Below are 15,200 nucleotides of genomic sequence, written 5' to 3'. Positions count from 1 at the left end.
AAGCAAGGTTGGTGAGACTTTGTCTCACGTACTTTGAACAGGTTATCAGGAGAGACCAGTCCTGGAAAAGGACATCATGCTTGGTAAAGTAGAGAGGCAGTGAAAAAGAGGAGGATCCTGGATGAGATGGATCGACACAATGGCTGCAACAATGGGCTCAAACATAGGCACAATTGTGAGGATGGTACAGGACCAGGCAGGGTTTCGTTGTTAGTACACAGGGTCATTATGGGTTGCAACTGACTTACAGCACCTAACAAGTTCTCTATTCTATTGGTTCACTATAAGTCAGAGTCAACAGCAGAGGATTCGGTTTGGTTTTATGCCTGTGGTTATAATCTCATTTAGGAATGGGGTGATTTTATTATGTTAATGAGACATATAGATGTGTCTTAAATCAGTTTCCTTTGAGATATGAAAGAGGTTAAACAAGTAAAAAGAAACAGAGTTAGGAGGAGATAGATGTCAAGACACATGGAGATCATCAAGAAAACAGGAAATAGAAGCTGAAGTGACAAAGTCCTTCCTCCAGAGCCACTGTTGAGAGAAACCCTTGCCCTCCAGCCAGTATTCTGCATTTGAACTTCTGGCCTTCTAAACTGTGACAAAAATGAATTTCTCTTTCATAGCAGCACTAGATAACTAAGACATTTTGTAATACACATGAAAAATATGTTTGTATGTTTTAGTGACCATTCCTTAAAAGTGAGGCTTCTGGGTGAAAGCTTGTATAATTTTGCTACATATGCTGAAATTTCCCTCCATAATAATTGTACCAGTTTTCATCCCTGCCAGGATGCATGAAACTGTCCAGTCCGTCCTTACTCAAGAGGCCTTCATAAGAACCAGATCCAAAGTAACCCCACATCAGAATAAAATCGAATGTATCAGTGTGAACTCATGTTTATCTGGATAGGTAGGTTTATCTGGATATAGATATAAATATAGATGTGTGGCTTGCCTATGAGACAGTGTGTTATTAGTGCCGTTGAGTTGGCTCCAACCCACGCTGACCTTGCATGTAACAAAATGAAATACTGTCCTGCACCATCTTTATGTGGTTTCCCATATAATCCATAGTTCTCTTTGCTGAGAAAGTCCAGAGCAGTGATAATCCAGAAGCAATGAGCATATCTAGTACTAAATACTTAATTTTTTTAGTTCTACATCCTTCAATTAAAGGATCCCAAGCCCTTTAAAGAAGTTAGTGATTCCAGGAATTGGGACGGGAAATTGCAAGATGGTCCCAGAACACAAAGAAGTGCTAAAAAAGGAGGTTAGGGGACATATCTAAAGGGCACATGAGCCAACAAGAAGGTGCTGCCAATGGCCACAGTTAAAACTGTTGAAGCTACAAAAAAAAAAAGATCATTAATATTAGATCATAACCCATAGGTTCCCAAATATATTTACCCTACTGCCCCCTTTCAGAAAAAAAATTATTCAGTACCCCCTGGTAATTAAAAACTTTAGTATACTAGCCCTTAAACAAGGATGAAGTATAGTTATATGCTTTTACAACCTCCCCAACCCTCCATCATTCCAGCTCCACCAGGGCCACTTTGGGAAACCCTGTATAACCCATACATTAAATAAATATGTTATCAAAGATCCCCGATAACATGAGAAAAATATTTTTTTAATTGAGGAAGAGACAAGTGTCCCTTACAAAAGAATTCCAATAACTAAATATAGAAAGAATTAAAGAAATAGAAAATCACTATTGCAAATGCTATGTAATAATTAATGCAGGTCATAATTAATGCATTAATTATGTAATAAATAATTAATAATTAATGTAACAATCAGATACACTGATAAATTAATGAGCAAAAGTTTAGGAAGAAAACAGATATATGCTTTGTATTAAAGTATCTTCCTCAAGGTGTTTATTATTTACAAAAGGACAAATGGTATCTTTACTATGGGAAAGCCCTACAGATACCACCCTAAGCAAGGAATCAAAGTTAAACTGATAATAATACATATTGATATCATGCTGCCCAACTTAGTGTACTAAGAAAGGCACTCACTTCTTTGGCATTCTGCTCTGGAACTCTTCTTCAGAGCACATCTAACCCTGAGTTAGATGCCAGCAGAAATCAGATAAATCCAAATTGAGCAACATTCTACAAAGTAACTGGCCAGTGCTCTTGAAAATTCCGAGGTCATGAAAGTCAAGGGAAAACTGAGAAATTGTCACAGGTTGAAGGAGACTGAGGATATAGGACAACTTAATATAATCTGTTATCCTGGGTTGGATCCTGAAACAGAAAAGCACATTAGTGGGTAAAGTAGTGAAATTCAAGAAAAGTCTACAGTTTCATTCTTAGTATTTGTATTAGTCTGGGTACTTTGGAGAAACAAATTCACAGCAACTCATGTATAAGAGAGAGTTTTATGTAAAGAAAATGTGCATCACGAAAACATCCCAACCCAATGCTGCCCAAGCCCACAAGTCCAACATTAACCCATTAACCCAACACCAGTCCACAAAGTCCTCCACCTCACAAAACAGAGGCAATGATGCCAACTGCAAGAGGAAAGCTGAGTCAGTGAACGAACAAGCATCTCAGCACTAGCAGGGGTCTCCACACGGCTGCTCCAGCACCCCGGGCTGCATCGGGATAGGTCCATGTGGCTTCTCCTTGGGGATGTCTTGTAGGAAGTCAATCTTGCAAGCTGAAGCAGGGAACTGCTAAGGCAGCTGCACCCGGTGCAACCATCACAAAACAAGAGACCCGAGAACTAGAAAGGGCAAGGCTCACCACCCATTTATCCCTCCGCCTTTCAATTAGCCCCACATGTGATTATCAGCCAGGCTGGCACAATTAACTAACTCAGTATTGTATCAATGTTAGTTTCCTGATTTTGATCATTATAAAACCCAAACTCATTAAGTCAATGCTGACTCATGGTGACACCCTATAGGACAGGGTAGAATTTCCCCTGTGAGTTTCCAAGACTGTAACACTTTATAGGAGGAGAAAGCTTGATAATTATTCTGTGGTGATATAAAATGTTCTACACCCATACTGTGCTTGATTGTGTAGCTGTGGTGCTAGATGTTATGAACTGATATTTCCAATAACCATCAGGGTCACCCGTGGTGGGCAGATTTCAGTGAATGTTGTTCAATCAGACTCAAACCTACCAATCATAGTGGAGATGGTGCAGGACTGGGCAATGTTTTGTTCTGTGGGACATTGGGTCACCATGAGTCAGAGGCAATTTAACTGCATCTAATAACAACATTTAAGATGTTAACATCAGGACAAGTTGGGTAAAGAGACATGCAAGTTAGTTTCTAAGTAAACATTATTTTAAAAAATACTTAACATAAATCCCACATGCACCTCCTGCATTATTCTAACCCCAACTCCCCTTTATGTCCTCCATAGCACTTATTACATATAAGAAGGCTTCAAAAGGTTCATGGGAAAATTCTATTATCTCTTCATTCAATTTTTCCAAGAACTTTTTAAAGCACACTCATATAACAATCATGAGTGTTTACTTTCTCTTTTTTTAAATGGAGTACGAAGAATAAAAAAGACTTTGATATTCTGTCTTCTGAGTTACAGCTAGTAGGAACTAGTGGAGAGGGGGAAACGTGGGCGTGGGGTGAAGAGCAGGGAGGGGCTTGACTGCTGGAGGTCTGTCTAGTCCACTTAGTTTTTATATTGGAAGGGCTCCTCGCCGGCCTTGTTGAGAAGACACGTGTGGATGAGGGGTTCTGTCACCACAAAGGGGTTACAGTTGACAGAGGGGCAGTGTTCTTCAAAGTAACCCTTCTTCTCCTGCCCGGCAATCCAAGGAATGAGGATGCTGGCACCTCCGTTGGACACGCCAGCCGAAAATTCGTTGATGTTGGAGGTTTTGTGGAATCCAATTAGGCACCGGGCATTGTGCAGGCCCCCTCTGGGATTGTAGGCACCGATATGGTGCCGTTTGCTTAACCTCTTGATGGACTCCTCAATCAATGTACTTCAGACCACTCTTTAACCGCATGGCCTTGGTGCTGAAGTTGGTATGACAGCCTGCACCATTCCAGTTTCCTGGGATGGGTTTAGGATCAAAGGTTGCTATCATAACAAAGTCTCCACACACACACACACACACACACACACACACACACACACACACGATGAAGTGGTCCAACCAGAGATGATCCCCCATGTCGATTCCTTCACAGGGTCCTATCTGGAACTCCCATTGGGCAGGCATGACCTTGACATTTGTCCTGCCAATCTTGATGCCAGCATACCAGCAGGCCTGGTAGGGAGCCTCCATAATATCCCTGCTGTAGGCTTTTTCTGCCCCCACACTGCAATAGTATGGATCTTGAGGTCCAGAAAAGCCATTGGAAGGCCAACCAAAGGGGTATTCATCTGTCCCCTTGGCATCCATTCCAAACCAGGAGTGTTGGCTGCTCACCATGTCCATTATCCGTTTACAGATATGCCTTAAATTGGTCTCTGCAGGCTTTCAGTTGTACTTAAAGACTTCACAGAACACCAACTTGTTGGGATCCCTGCGGAACGGGTCCCAGAACATGGCAACAGGGATGAGATACATGTCACTGTTGGAGCCTTCAGACTGGAAAGTGCTGCAGCCGTCAAAATTCCACTTGGACAACTCTCCTACACTTTTGGGCTCCAAGTCCAGGGTTCAGGTTTTGCAGGGTAGTCCTTCTCCAGTGCCATCGATCCAGATATACATAGCTTGGACTTTTTTGCAGGGCCATGTACATCTGCTTGATGCCTTTGTTCAAGTGGGAACTTGTTGAGGTGGCCATGGTGGAAGTTGTTCTGGGCTGCAAGCCGGCTGGTGGGAGGGCAGGTGGCGAGAGCGAGGTAAAGAGTGGAGAGGAGGCCAGGTATACTGCTTACAAGCTTGACTCTACTCCTATTCTCAGCTCTCAGTGTTTACTTTCTTGCTAAACGTCTAACATTGCCACTAAACTATAAGGTCCATGAGGTCTTGTTAACTGCAGTGTTCCCAGTGTCTATGCTGACAAGCATACGACAAACACTGCTTTCTAATCTGTGAAATAAATGAATTAATATTACCGTATGTGACCAGGGGAAAACATTCCTATAAAGCACCCAGACCATGAGGAGGCAGCATAGTTAGGAATCTTTTCCATGTGCCCCAACATTCAGATTGTGGCGAAGAAGTTTGCTTCTTGTATGGGACACCAACATTAAAACTCCCTGTCCCAGGTTTTCTGATAGGGAAATAATTTACTCCCTATAAGCCTTGCTGTCAGCATCAGTGATCCCTCCCAGAGCCACCACAGAGGGACAATCCCTGGATCCCTGGCAAGATAAATCCCTGATCAGAACTTGGGCTAGGACCAGAAGCAAACTTCTTCGCCACAATGTGAATGTGGTAGGGGTTCCTGGAATGAACTTCACAGCCCCTACATCCAGCAACAGATTTTAGAGAAGTGACCTTAGCCTTTCCCATAAATTCCTTCATCTTTACCCAGTGAACCATCAAGCAGATAACAGAGGGGTGGCAAGCGGTCCTAGATGTTTTGTGCTGTGTATTTGGGTGCCTGTCTTGAGTTCTGAAGCATTTTCAGCAATTTCAACCTGGCTTTTGTACAGTGTTTTACCACATCTGACCACATTTTACCATGGTGGAGGTCCACTATAATGGAAGGGGCCTCAGAGTCAGGGCTCCTGGGTGCCATTTCCACATGTCTGCAAGAGAGGTAGGAGCCTGGATTGAGTGTTTCTGTCCACTGAGTTCTGATGTTCTGGGAACTGAAGTCCTTTTATAAAGAAAAGATCTGCTTTTGTTTTGTGGCTGGGCTGCCTCTCACAGCTCAGGTGTCTTTGGGAGATGCCAGTCCTGGTTACAGGTGCAAGTAGAAGCCGGAGGTGAGGGAATACTGAAAGGAAGTGGCCCTGAATAACCAGCTGCAGAGCCAGATATGGCTTTGCAGAGCTTTCATTGACCAGGTATCACAGCTGATCCCTGCAGATGTGCACACGGTAGGCCCAAGGGCTAAGTGCCTCATGGGAATTCTGCATGTGAGAGCACGCCATCCAAACACCTTTCAGTTGAACTCACAGATTTTTACAGGCTATATTTTCTTCCATCCATGATTTCATTTATATAAAGAAAACCACATTTCCTTTTCCCGAACCTTGGCTTATGTGTTTCAGGTGGCCTCCTGCTGGATCTGTGCATCAGAGGAATGTCATCACATCTTGATGCCCTGATCAAGTTAGGACACTGGCGATACACACCCCTCCCAGCTCTGAATGAATGGCCACTTCTCCCATCCAAAGGCCCCTGTCCTATACAAAGTCCTTTCATGGCCTTCTGAGAAAGGACTATCATTAATTTATAGATGAGACTCAAGCTACAGTCTTGGTGGTCAGTGGGACCAGTGGTGGGACCTGCTGATAAGCACAATATACACTTCTCCATACTGCCTTTGTGCTTTAGCAAAGCTAGTCTGCCCAGTAATTACCTGGAATTTCCCAGGTCCCAGTGAATGCTATTCTGCAACATCTGCTTTTGAGAAATATAGTTCCTAATTCAAAGAAACAACCAGGGAAACACTGCAGATCCTGAAAAGGCAGGGGCACCCTCTTTGTCCCCTTCCAGTAACTTCTATTTTAATGTTGCACTACAGAAAATTTCATCACTTTTAGTTGTGAATCACCATTTTCCTGAAAATCTCCCATTTGCTTGGCTAGCACAGCTAGGGTGGACAACTCCCTGTGCTCGCCTCCTGGGCAGTTTATCAGCTCCATGAACCCACGAGGTGGGAGTGTAGCTGAGCACAGTTCCGTTGAGCAAGACTCTCTCCCTGGGCGTGCTTTTTGCCTGTAAGACCCACAGGTCCTGGTATACACAAGGAACAGGCAGGTTCATTGGCTCTTCCTTCAGTCCCCAGGCCTATGGTCAGCGTTTCCCCAGGGAGTCCCAGGCCCCGCCCAACAACCCCCCTCCATTCTCCTGTGGGCTGATGTGCACAGCAATGCCTGGAGGAGCCCGACAGGAGGGTGTGCTAAGTGACCCTCCTCTCTGCCCCACACACACTTGTGCAGCCCACAACACGAAATTGTCAGGCTTACCCTGCACATCAGGCATCTGTCCCAGCCCCCAAGGCCGCTAACTGTGCATGGAGGGTGTCTGTTGGGAGGACACAGGTGTGTCCATGTTCACACATCACCCAGCAAAGACTTTGACCGTGCCTGTCTGGGAAGGACCAGCTCCTGCCCTGTGTCTACTGCTTCTGAAGTAGTCTGGCTCTCAGGTGGGCAGCTGCTGCGTGTCCAGCCCCTGAAGTACAGCCAGCCACAGGCGTTCTAGCACTCTCAGTCCTGGCCTGGGGGATTACAGGCTATCTTCTTCTGCCCACACACGTCTGCCCTCCGGCCTGCCCAGCACAGCTGCCTGCCTGCCCATCACTGGACCAAGTCCCCACTGTGAGGACAGGATGTACTGCCCACATCCGCCTCTGGTCACACAGCCCGGACGCTTCAAACCTGACTGTGACACTGAGCCCAGTGACCACAAAGAGAACTTTAAAAAAAGACTCACAGTCACATAATTAAAATCTCAGTGCTGGGCTTTGAGGAAAGCTCTGAGCGGCTCCCACCCCTGCTTTCTGGAGTCTGAGATTTTTGGTGTTATAAAGTAACAGGAGGCTGGCGTGCCCTAAATACTCTGTCCAGGACATTTCCGCATGGCTGGGAAGATGTGGCCTCACCTGCCAGAAGAAACCTGTTCCTAGCACAATCACTACGGGTTTGGTAGGCGCAATTGTACAGCAATAAGTAAATATTATAGTAAAGTTATAGAGAGCATGAGAGATAAAAGGGATATATAGAAATAAATGGAGTCAGACACATTTCGTGGCAGCATGCTCACCTCAGCCCCGCTTGGTAATCCATGTGAAGGGAGTTGCGAACTTTAATGCTCCCCAAACTTTTATACTCTCTGGGGACGTTGGGGACGTGCAAGCCCCCACATTACAGGTGAAGACATACGTCACAGGAAAGGGTTGTGCTACAGGTATTACAGTGATGGGAGGGGGTGATCTAGGGACATATGCGCTATGGAAGGAGGAGGGATTGGGGGTGTACATGCGGCAAGGGCAAGATAGGCGGATCCTAGATTTCTGGTAGCAGCTTAACTTGATTTTGGGTCTCCATCGGAACCATTATCAGTTGGGTGTGAACTTCGCCCACAGGAACCAAACTAATGGCCTTAGGCTCCAGAGAGAGGTAACCCATTGTCTCTAGCATCAGGGAGCAGGCCCACCCGGGGTTCCCCCCCCCATGATACAGCAGTCTGGCAGCAAGTATCTGACTTCCCCCCATACTCACCCAGTAACCCCAACCCTGCCTCTGAGCCCCGCCTATGCCTCACCCCCAGCAGGTCCCACCCTTGCCTCCACAGACCCTCCCAGGGAGGTCTCCCCTCAAACCCCGGTGTTCCCATGTAGGCATGCACCACCCACAGCTGAACCTGGCAGCCCAGCCTTCCACTCAGGCACAACCACCCTCTCGTCCTGACCCCACTCCACCAGCCTGCATGGCTCCTGACAGCCTCCAGACTGTGCCCTGAGTCCCCCTGCCTGGAAGGTCCTCCTCCTTCCTGCCTTTCAGACCCTGAGTCTTCCCTCCAGGTCCAGCTCTCAGTTGTCACCTCCTCTCTGAAACCCTTTCAGATTCCACCACTCCATGGACCCTCCCGTGTCCCTCAGCATCTGATCTGGGTCCCACGGAGCTTGTCAGCCCATTCGTTTCCCTTGTTCCTGTCCAGCTCCTTCCGCTCTTCCTCTGTCTCCTCGGTCTACTTGCTCTGGTTTTGTGGGGTGGTTTTCCCAGGACCCCGGTGTCCCCTGCAGTCTGGCCCCTGTGCTCTTGCCATTCTCTGCCTAACATAGTGACAGTTCACACTCAGCCTCAAGGCCCAGCTCAGATGTCAGCTCCAAGCACTGTCCCCAACACACCTCCCACCCAGGCTCTTTGGGCAGCTATTGTCTGGTGACATACAGTCTGTGGTGTCCTGTCCACGAGGTTTCTCCACTGGACACGTGGCCCCTTTTTTCTATTGGTTTTGATGTCCATTTTCCCTTTAGCCTTTGACTCCCAGGGAGGGCCTTGTCCTTGGTCTCATCTGTCTGTGGGCTCAGAGCCAGCAGGGTGCTGAGCAGGGCCAGGCGGGTGTGCAGGGAGTGGTGCACAGAGTGGAAGGTACTCTGTGAGCTCTGTTGGGGGACACCCTCCAACCCACAAACAGCCAGGGGCAGAGACTGTGACAGAGGAGGGACAGCACCGGAGTCAGCCAACTCAGGTGCCCGAGTGACGCTGGCCTTGCTTTGTCTTCCAGTGGAGCGTGACCATGCCCTAGGCCACCACGAGCCCCACTGGAAGGAGTTCCGGTTTGACCTGACCCCGATCCCAGCAGGGGAGGCAGTCACAGCTGCTGAGTTCCGGATTTATAAGCTGCCGAGCCCCCACCACGTCAACCAGACCCTCCACGTCAGCATGTTTGAGGTGGTCCCGGAGCAGTCCAACAGGTGCCTCCCCCGACTCTGCACAGCCCTCCCTCCTCATATCCAGCATGTTTGTCAGTGTGTTTGGCCCAGGGAAGGCACTGCACAGAGGACATGGGGGAATCTTTGTGGGGAGACAAGCTTCAGATAGTCAACATACAGTGGCCAGATTCTTAACACCTTTGAAAAGCCCCAGCTGCATACCTGGCTGGGGAGCTTGGTCAGGCCACCGTGCCTCAGTTTCCCTATCTGTACATGGGTAGAGGCACGGCCCTGCTGTAGTAATAAAGTAGACGCTGTGCAGATGGCCCTGAGTGGGCACAAGAAACAGTGCAGCTGTGGCAGCCTCAGTTAATTGTTCTTTCGTGTCCACAGGGAGTCTGACTTGTTCTTTTTGGATCTTCAGACGCTCCGAGCTGGGGACGAGGGCTGGTTGGTGTTGGACGTCACAGCAGCCAGTGACCGCTGGTTGTTGACCCGTAACAAGGACCTGGGACTCCGCCTCTATGTGGAAACAGAGGATGGTAAGGCCCGGGCTTGGGGCAGCCGGGCTTCTCCTAGGTCCCTTTCAGACTGGTGGCCTTGCCAGGGCCAGGTGTGACACTGAGTGAGAGACCCTCCCCAGTGTGAAGGCTCAGTGAGTTTGAGTGTGCTTCCTGGCAGCGTGCAAACAAACACATGGAGGCCCTCAGCCAGGGGATCCCCTCCTCTGCTTCTGCAGACCTAACATTGGCCTTGCTAAGAGAAGGAACCAATGCTTTCCTTCCTATGAAATGGCCAAGTCTTTGTGCTGAGCAGCCTTCCCTGCACTGAGAGCTCCCACCCTGGAGAGGGGCAGAGGGAGGAAGAGCTGGCTCCCTCCAGCTTTGAGTCTGGGTCTGAATCTCAGCTCGGCAATGCCTAGCTTGGTGACCTTGAGGGTACTGACCTCAGCAGGGCTCTGCTTTCTCACCTACGGAATAGAGATGCACTCCCCATTCACTCAGTGGGGGGTTGCCAGGGGATAGGCCTCAGGGGCACAGGTTGGTGTGGTTTGAGGAGCAGCAGGAGGGCTGCTGGGGCTGAAGCTGAGCAGGAGGGGAGACGTGGGAAGAAGATTGAGAAAGGTTGGCAGGGTGGCTTTGAGTTAAGGTAGACCAGGGCAGGTGTGTGGTGTTTTCAGGGTAACTTACCCTGTTTAATAGCAATGGGGGATGGCAAGATCTGATTCAATTTTAAAAACGAACCCTCTGACATACTTGTCCCTCAAGGAGGTGACAGAACTCACCCCCTTGTGTGGCCTGTGCTTAGTGACTTGCTTCCAAAGAGCTCAGCATGGAAAGGGCCTGGGAAAGGAACTTTCCAGTGGAGAACACTGATGATGTTCTCCAGCCTGGTGACCTAGGTTCACGTCAACGTGAGAAGTCATGTCTATAGCAGGTGCCCTTGCTGTGCCATGTAAGGATCGCCCTTCACCAAACCCACTTTCTCCAGTCTAAGCTGGAGCAAAGCCTCCCACAAATGCAAATTGAGGGGCATTCTTCAGAATACCTAAACATTGGCCTGTCTCTTTCCCTTCTAAATTGTACTGACTTTATTGCTGCTGTTGAGGATATAACAGCGAAACATACAATTTCTGCATGTAATATTTAGTGATGTTAGTCTCACCTTCACTTTCTAAGAAGTTTGTCCATTATTTACATAATTTCAGTGTCCATACAATTCCTATCTAATCATTCTAGTTGTCATCTTTATCTCATATAGTTGTTAAAGGAGCATACTGCTCAAGACAGACTTATTTTACTAGTTGAATTAAACTTATTGCTCAGTTGCTGAAAAAGGCTTCAGGGGACAATGTTTAGTTTACGTTTTAAAAGTGATAGCAGAACCATCGTTTCAAGGATTCTTCCACCCTCAATGGCTCCAGACAGTCCATGAGAACTTGAAACTCTGTTCCCCCTTTTGATCAGGTTTCTCCTATAGACCGTGTATTAGTCTAGGTACTTTGGAGAAACAAATCCACAGCAACTCACGTATAAGAGAGAGTTTTATGCAAAGAAAATGTGCATCACGAAAACATCCCAACCCAATGCTGCCCAAGCCCACAAGTCCAACATTAACCCATACCCAACACCAGTCCACAAAGTCCTTCACCTCACAAAACAGAGGCAATAATGCCGACTGCAGGAGGAAAGCTGAGTCAGTGAACGTGTAAGCATCTCAGCACTGGCAGGGGTCTCCACATGGCTGCTCCAGCACCCAGGGCTGCATCAGGATAAATCCATGCAGCTTCTCCTTGGGGATGTCTTGTAGGAAATCCATCTTGCAAGCTGAAGCAGGGAACTGCTAAGGCAGCTGCACCCGATGCAACCATCACAAAACAAGAGACCCGAGAACTAGAAAGGCGAGGCTTCACCACCCATTTATCCCTCCGCCTTTCAACCAGCACCACATGTGATTATCGGCCAGGCTGGCACAATTAACTAACTCAGACCGTTTGATTAAAATGTTCAGTAATAGTAGCCAGGCACCATCTAGTTCTTCTGGTCTCATGGTAAAGCAGGCAGTGGTTTATGGAGGCAATAGTCATACATACATACATTCCATGTCTTCCTCCTACACCTGATGCTAGACCCCAATTGTGTCTTCTTACAATTTTTTAAATTTAGTAACATAGTTTAATACTTATTAGATCCTTTTCTTATCATTGCAATATGAAAGTGAGGGTTATTCCCAATTGTGATATCATTTTTTTATGAATACCTTTTTATTGTGGTTTTTGCTGTGGACCAATTACTCTGTATTACTTAAAGGTCATCAAAATCAAGTAATATCTGAGAAATTGTCACATCCCCCACAAAAGAAAAAAACAAACTCAATAACATCAAGTCCATACTAACTCATAGTGACCCTATGTAACAGGGTAGAACTGCTCCTGTGAGTTTCTGAGACTGTAATTCTTTATAGGAATAGAAAGCCCTGTGTTTCTCTAGAGGAGTGGCTGGTGGTTTCAAACTGCTGACCTAGAAGAACAGAATAATGAATAAATGCAATATAGTATCTTAGATGGGATCCTGGAACGAAAAATGGATATTTGGAGGTAACAAGTGAAATCTGAATAAAGCATGGCCTTTGGTTAATAATGTGTTAATGTGGGTTCATTCATGTGGCCAATGTACCCAAGCAATGTAAAACAGCAGGGGATGGTGGGGCAGGAGGAAGGTAAAAGGAAACAGAAATGATCCAGGAAGCAAAGCTATGGATAGAGGTATAAGCATTAGTGTGTCCATATGTAAATATATTAATTCATAAAAATAGATGTATTGGCCTAAATACATATATTTATATGGCAATACACTGAGGTAGTGGACGGACTTCGGGCCTCTGCTCATACCCTCCCTCAATGCAAGAACACTTTGTTCTAAGAAACTGGCATTCTGTGATGCTCACCCTCTGTTTTAGTCTTAGTAGACTAGAGAAACAAATCCAGGGAGATTCATATATGTGTAAGGGAGAACTTTATATCAAAGAGGAGTTGTATATTAAGAAAACATGCAAGCCCAGTCCAGATCAAATCCATAAGTCCAATATTACCTCATATGTTGAGACTAGTACATAAATTCCTCTTTAGACTCACGCAGCCAAGGAATGACACCGAATGCAGGAAGATCACAGGCCAGTGGGTGAAAAGTCTTGTGGATCAAGTGGTGGTAGAAGCATCTTAGCACTGACGTGGGTCTCCACGTGGCTCCTCCAGCTCCAGAGCTCTAACATAGCTCCATTTGTCTTGTAAGCAGGAAAGATGAAGCAGAGGGTGAGTGTGTCCTGCCGCCAGCGAGCTACTTATCTCCATCGCACCTCCAAATGAGGTCATCAAGTAGCGACCTGATTGACAAGCTAGACTCCATCCCCTCTACAAGTTGACAGATTATGTGACTGCCAAGACCACTCCTTGTCACCTTGACACTTTTATACAACTCTTTAGCCATATATAATTGTAAAACAAAATAATAAAATTATATCTGTACCTAACAGGATAAAACTAAAATGCATACAATTCAATATGTGCCAAAGCCTCATTTAAACATAATATTCTATAAGTGAACAACAAAACAGTATTCTATGCCAATTGCAATTAAGTAACACGTACATCTTAATCCTATGAATATATTCCCCCACCTATGAAATTTTGTAAGCCATTCACTTCATGCTTTTATCTGCCTAATTTTGAGTATCCAATTTCTATACTGCCCACTTACATCAACTCAGCGCTCTGAGGAGTCAGTCATATTCTTTGATGTGAAGAATCTTCATTCCAGTTAGAACCTTGTGAAGTCCGCATCCATAAGCAAAGTCAAATCAGGACAGGCTATCCATAAAGTCAGCAACAATATGTACCAGTTCACAGGCTCAAATATCTTCTCTTCATGTGGTTGGTTTCTGGTTAGCTCAATGTGGGCTGCCTCACCAGGGTGCCCATTGGTCTCCTTGCCTTTAGACCATGGGCACTATCACAAATTCTCAACAACCCTAGCCGCTTGTGCTAGGTCTTGAACTTCAGACCAACCAGCCCACTCTCATATTCTCTAGTCCCTGTGAACCAGGTCCATGAGTGTCAGTGGCCAGACTCAACCCGTCTCTTTATTGCTGTGTTTCTCTCACTTCCACTCAACAAGTGGATCCAGGTGGTCACCTAGCAAGCATTTCAGCCTGCTCTCAGGCTTCCTTTAACAGTTTACCCCTAGAGCGAGAGTTCCTTCCCATGTTCCAAATGTTTTCAGGTTCAGGCACAAAATTTAAAAAGCTAAAAAGTTCCTTTTTTCTTCAATCTGCTGACAGCCCTGTAGGCAAGTTTCTTCACCTTTGAATATCCTGAGTACTCAAAACACTGGGTGGGCCTTATCATTGTAGAGCCTTCTTTGCAGGTGTGTCCTCACCCATTTCAAGATCAAATTTTAATGGATCAAGGCAAGTGGGCTTACAAGCTCTCTATTTTCATACTTCCCAATAATCATTTCTATATCACTATATAAACAATAATAAGCAGAAGAAATCAGTATAAACAAAGTAGAATCAGATACTAAACTCAATTCTTAAAATAGTCAAGTTCAGTTCTTATTTAGCTTATCTTAATCTTTATCTAAACTATTCTATTGATACAAAATTTGGGATTCGGCTTCTGACTGCATCAAGCCAGAGCCAGGATTTCTGTCAGCCATTTTGACCTTCTGCCAGCCATTTTCACCAAGTAGTATATAATCTCTGAGAAATCCAAGGGGCAATTTTGCCCCCTGAGCTCAAAATATGCATTAATCACATTCATTTTCACCATTTTTAAACAGGAATAACCAAAGACAACAACCAAACAAAATAATCAAAACTTTAACATCCCATATTCTTTCCAGAAAACAATCGAGTAAACAGTGTTGCTTTATCTGACCTCTGGCTAGTCAAAAACTACCACGAGGAAGAAGTCAAACAAGCATCCATTCTCCATCTTTATGTTTTGCTTCTCTAGTACCCCACTCCCAAGGTACCATAATGCATTAGTCCAGGTAGACAAGAGAAACCAATCCAGGGAGACTCATGTGTGTAAGACAGAACTTTCTTTCAAAGAGCAATTGTACATTAAGAAAACATCCAAGCCGAGTCCTGCTCAAGTCCATAAGTCTGATATTACCCCATATGT

General features: G+C 45.9%; 1 protein-coding gene and 1 pseudogene across 1 annotated transcript in view; one reads left to right on the top strand and one right to left on the bottom strand.

Annotated features, from left to right (window-relative positions):
- Positions 1–3,671: 3,671 nt before the first annotated feature.
- Positions 3,672–4,798, bottom strand: LOC101642559 (annotated as a pseudogene).
- The window catches only part of LOC115872746 (bone morphogenetic protein 8A), a 40,432-nt gene continuing 30,028 nt past the window's right edge, over positions 4,797–15,200 (top strand). The window contains exons 1-3 of the mRNA XM_030887978.1: positions 4,797–4,830; positions 9,277–9,556; positions 9,908–10,056. Of these exons, the coding sequence (XP_030743838.1) occupies positions 4,797–4,830; positions 9,277–9,556; positions 9,908–10,056 (463 nt within the window). The remainder of the gene's footprint in view (positions 4,831–9,276; positions 9,557–9,907; positions 10,057–15,200) is intronic.

Source organism: Echinops telfairi, unplaced genomic scaffold (assembly GCF_000313985.2).
Source record: "Echinops telfairi isolate 266 unplaced genomic scaffold, ASM31398v2 ScPeMD7_7457;HRSCAF=8495, whole genome shotgun sequence".
Classification (NCBI taxonomy): domain Eukaryota; kingdom Metazoa; phylum Chordata; class Mammalia; order Afrosoricida; family Tenrecidae; genus Echinops; species Echinops telfairi.
The sequence above is the reverse complement of the archived record's forward strand: the minus strand, read 5'-3'. Positions and strand labels throughout refer to the sequence as shown.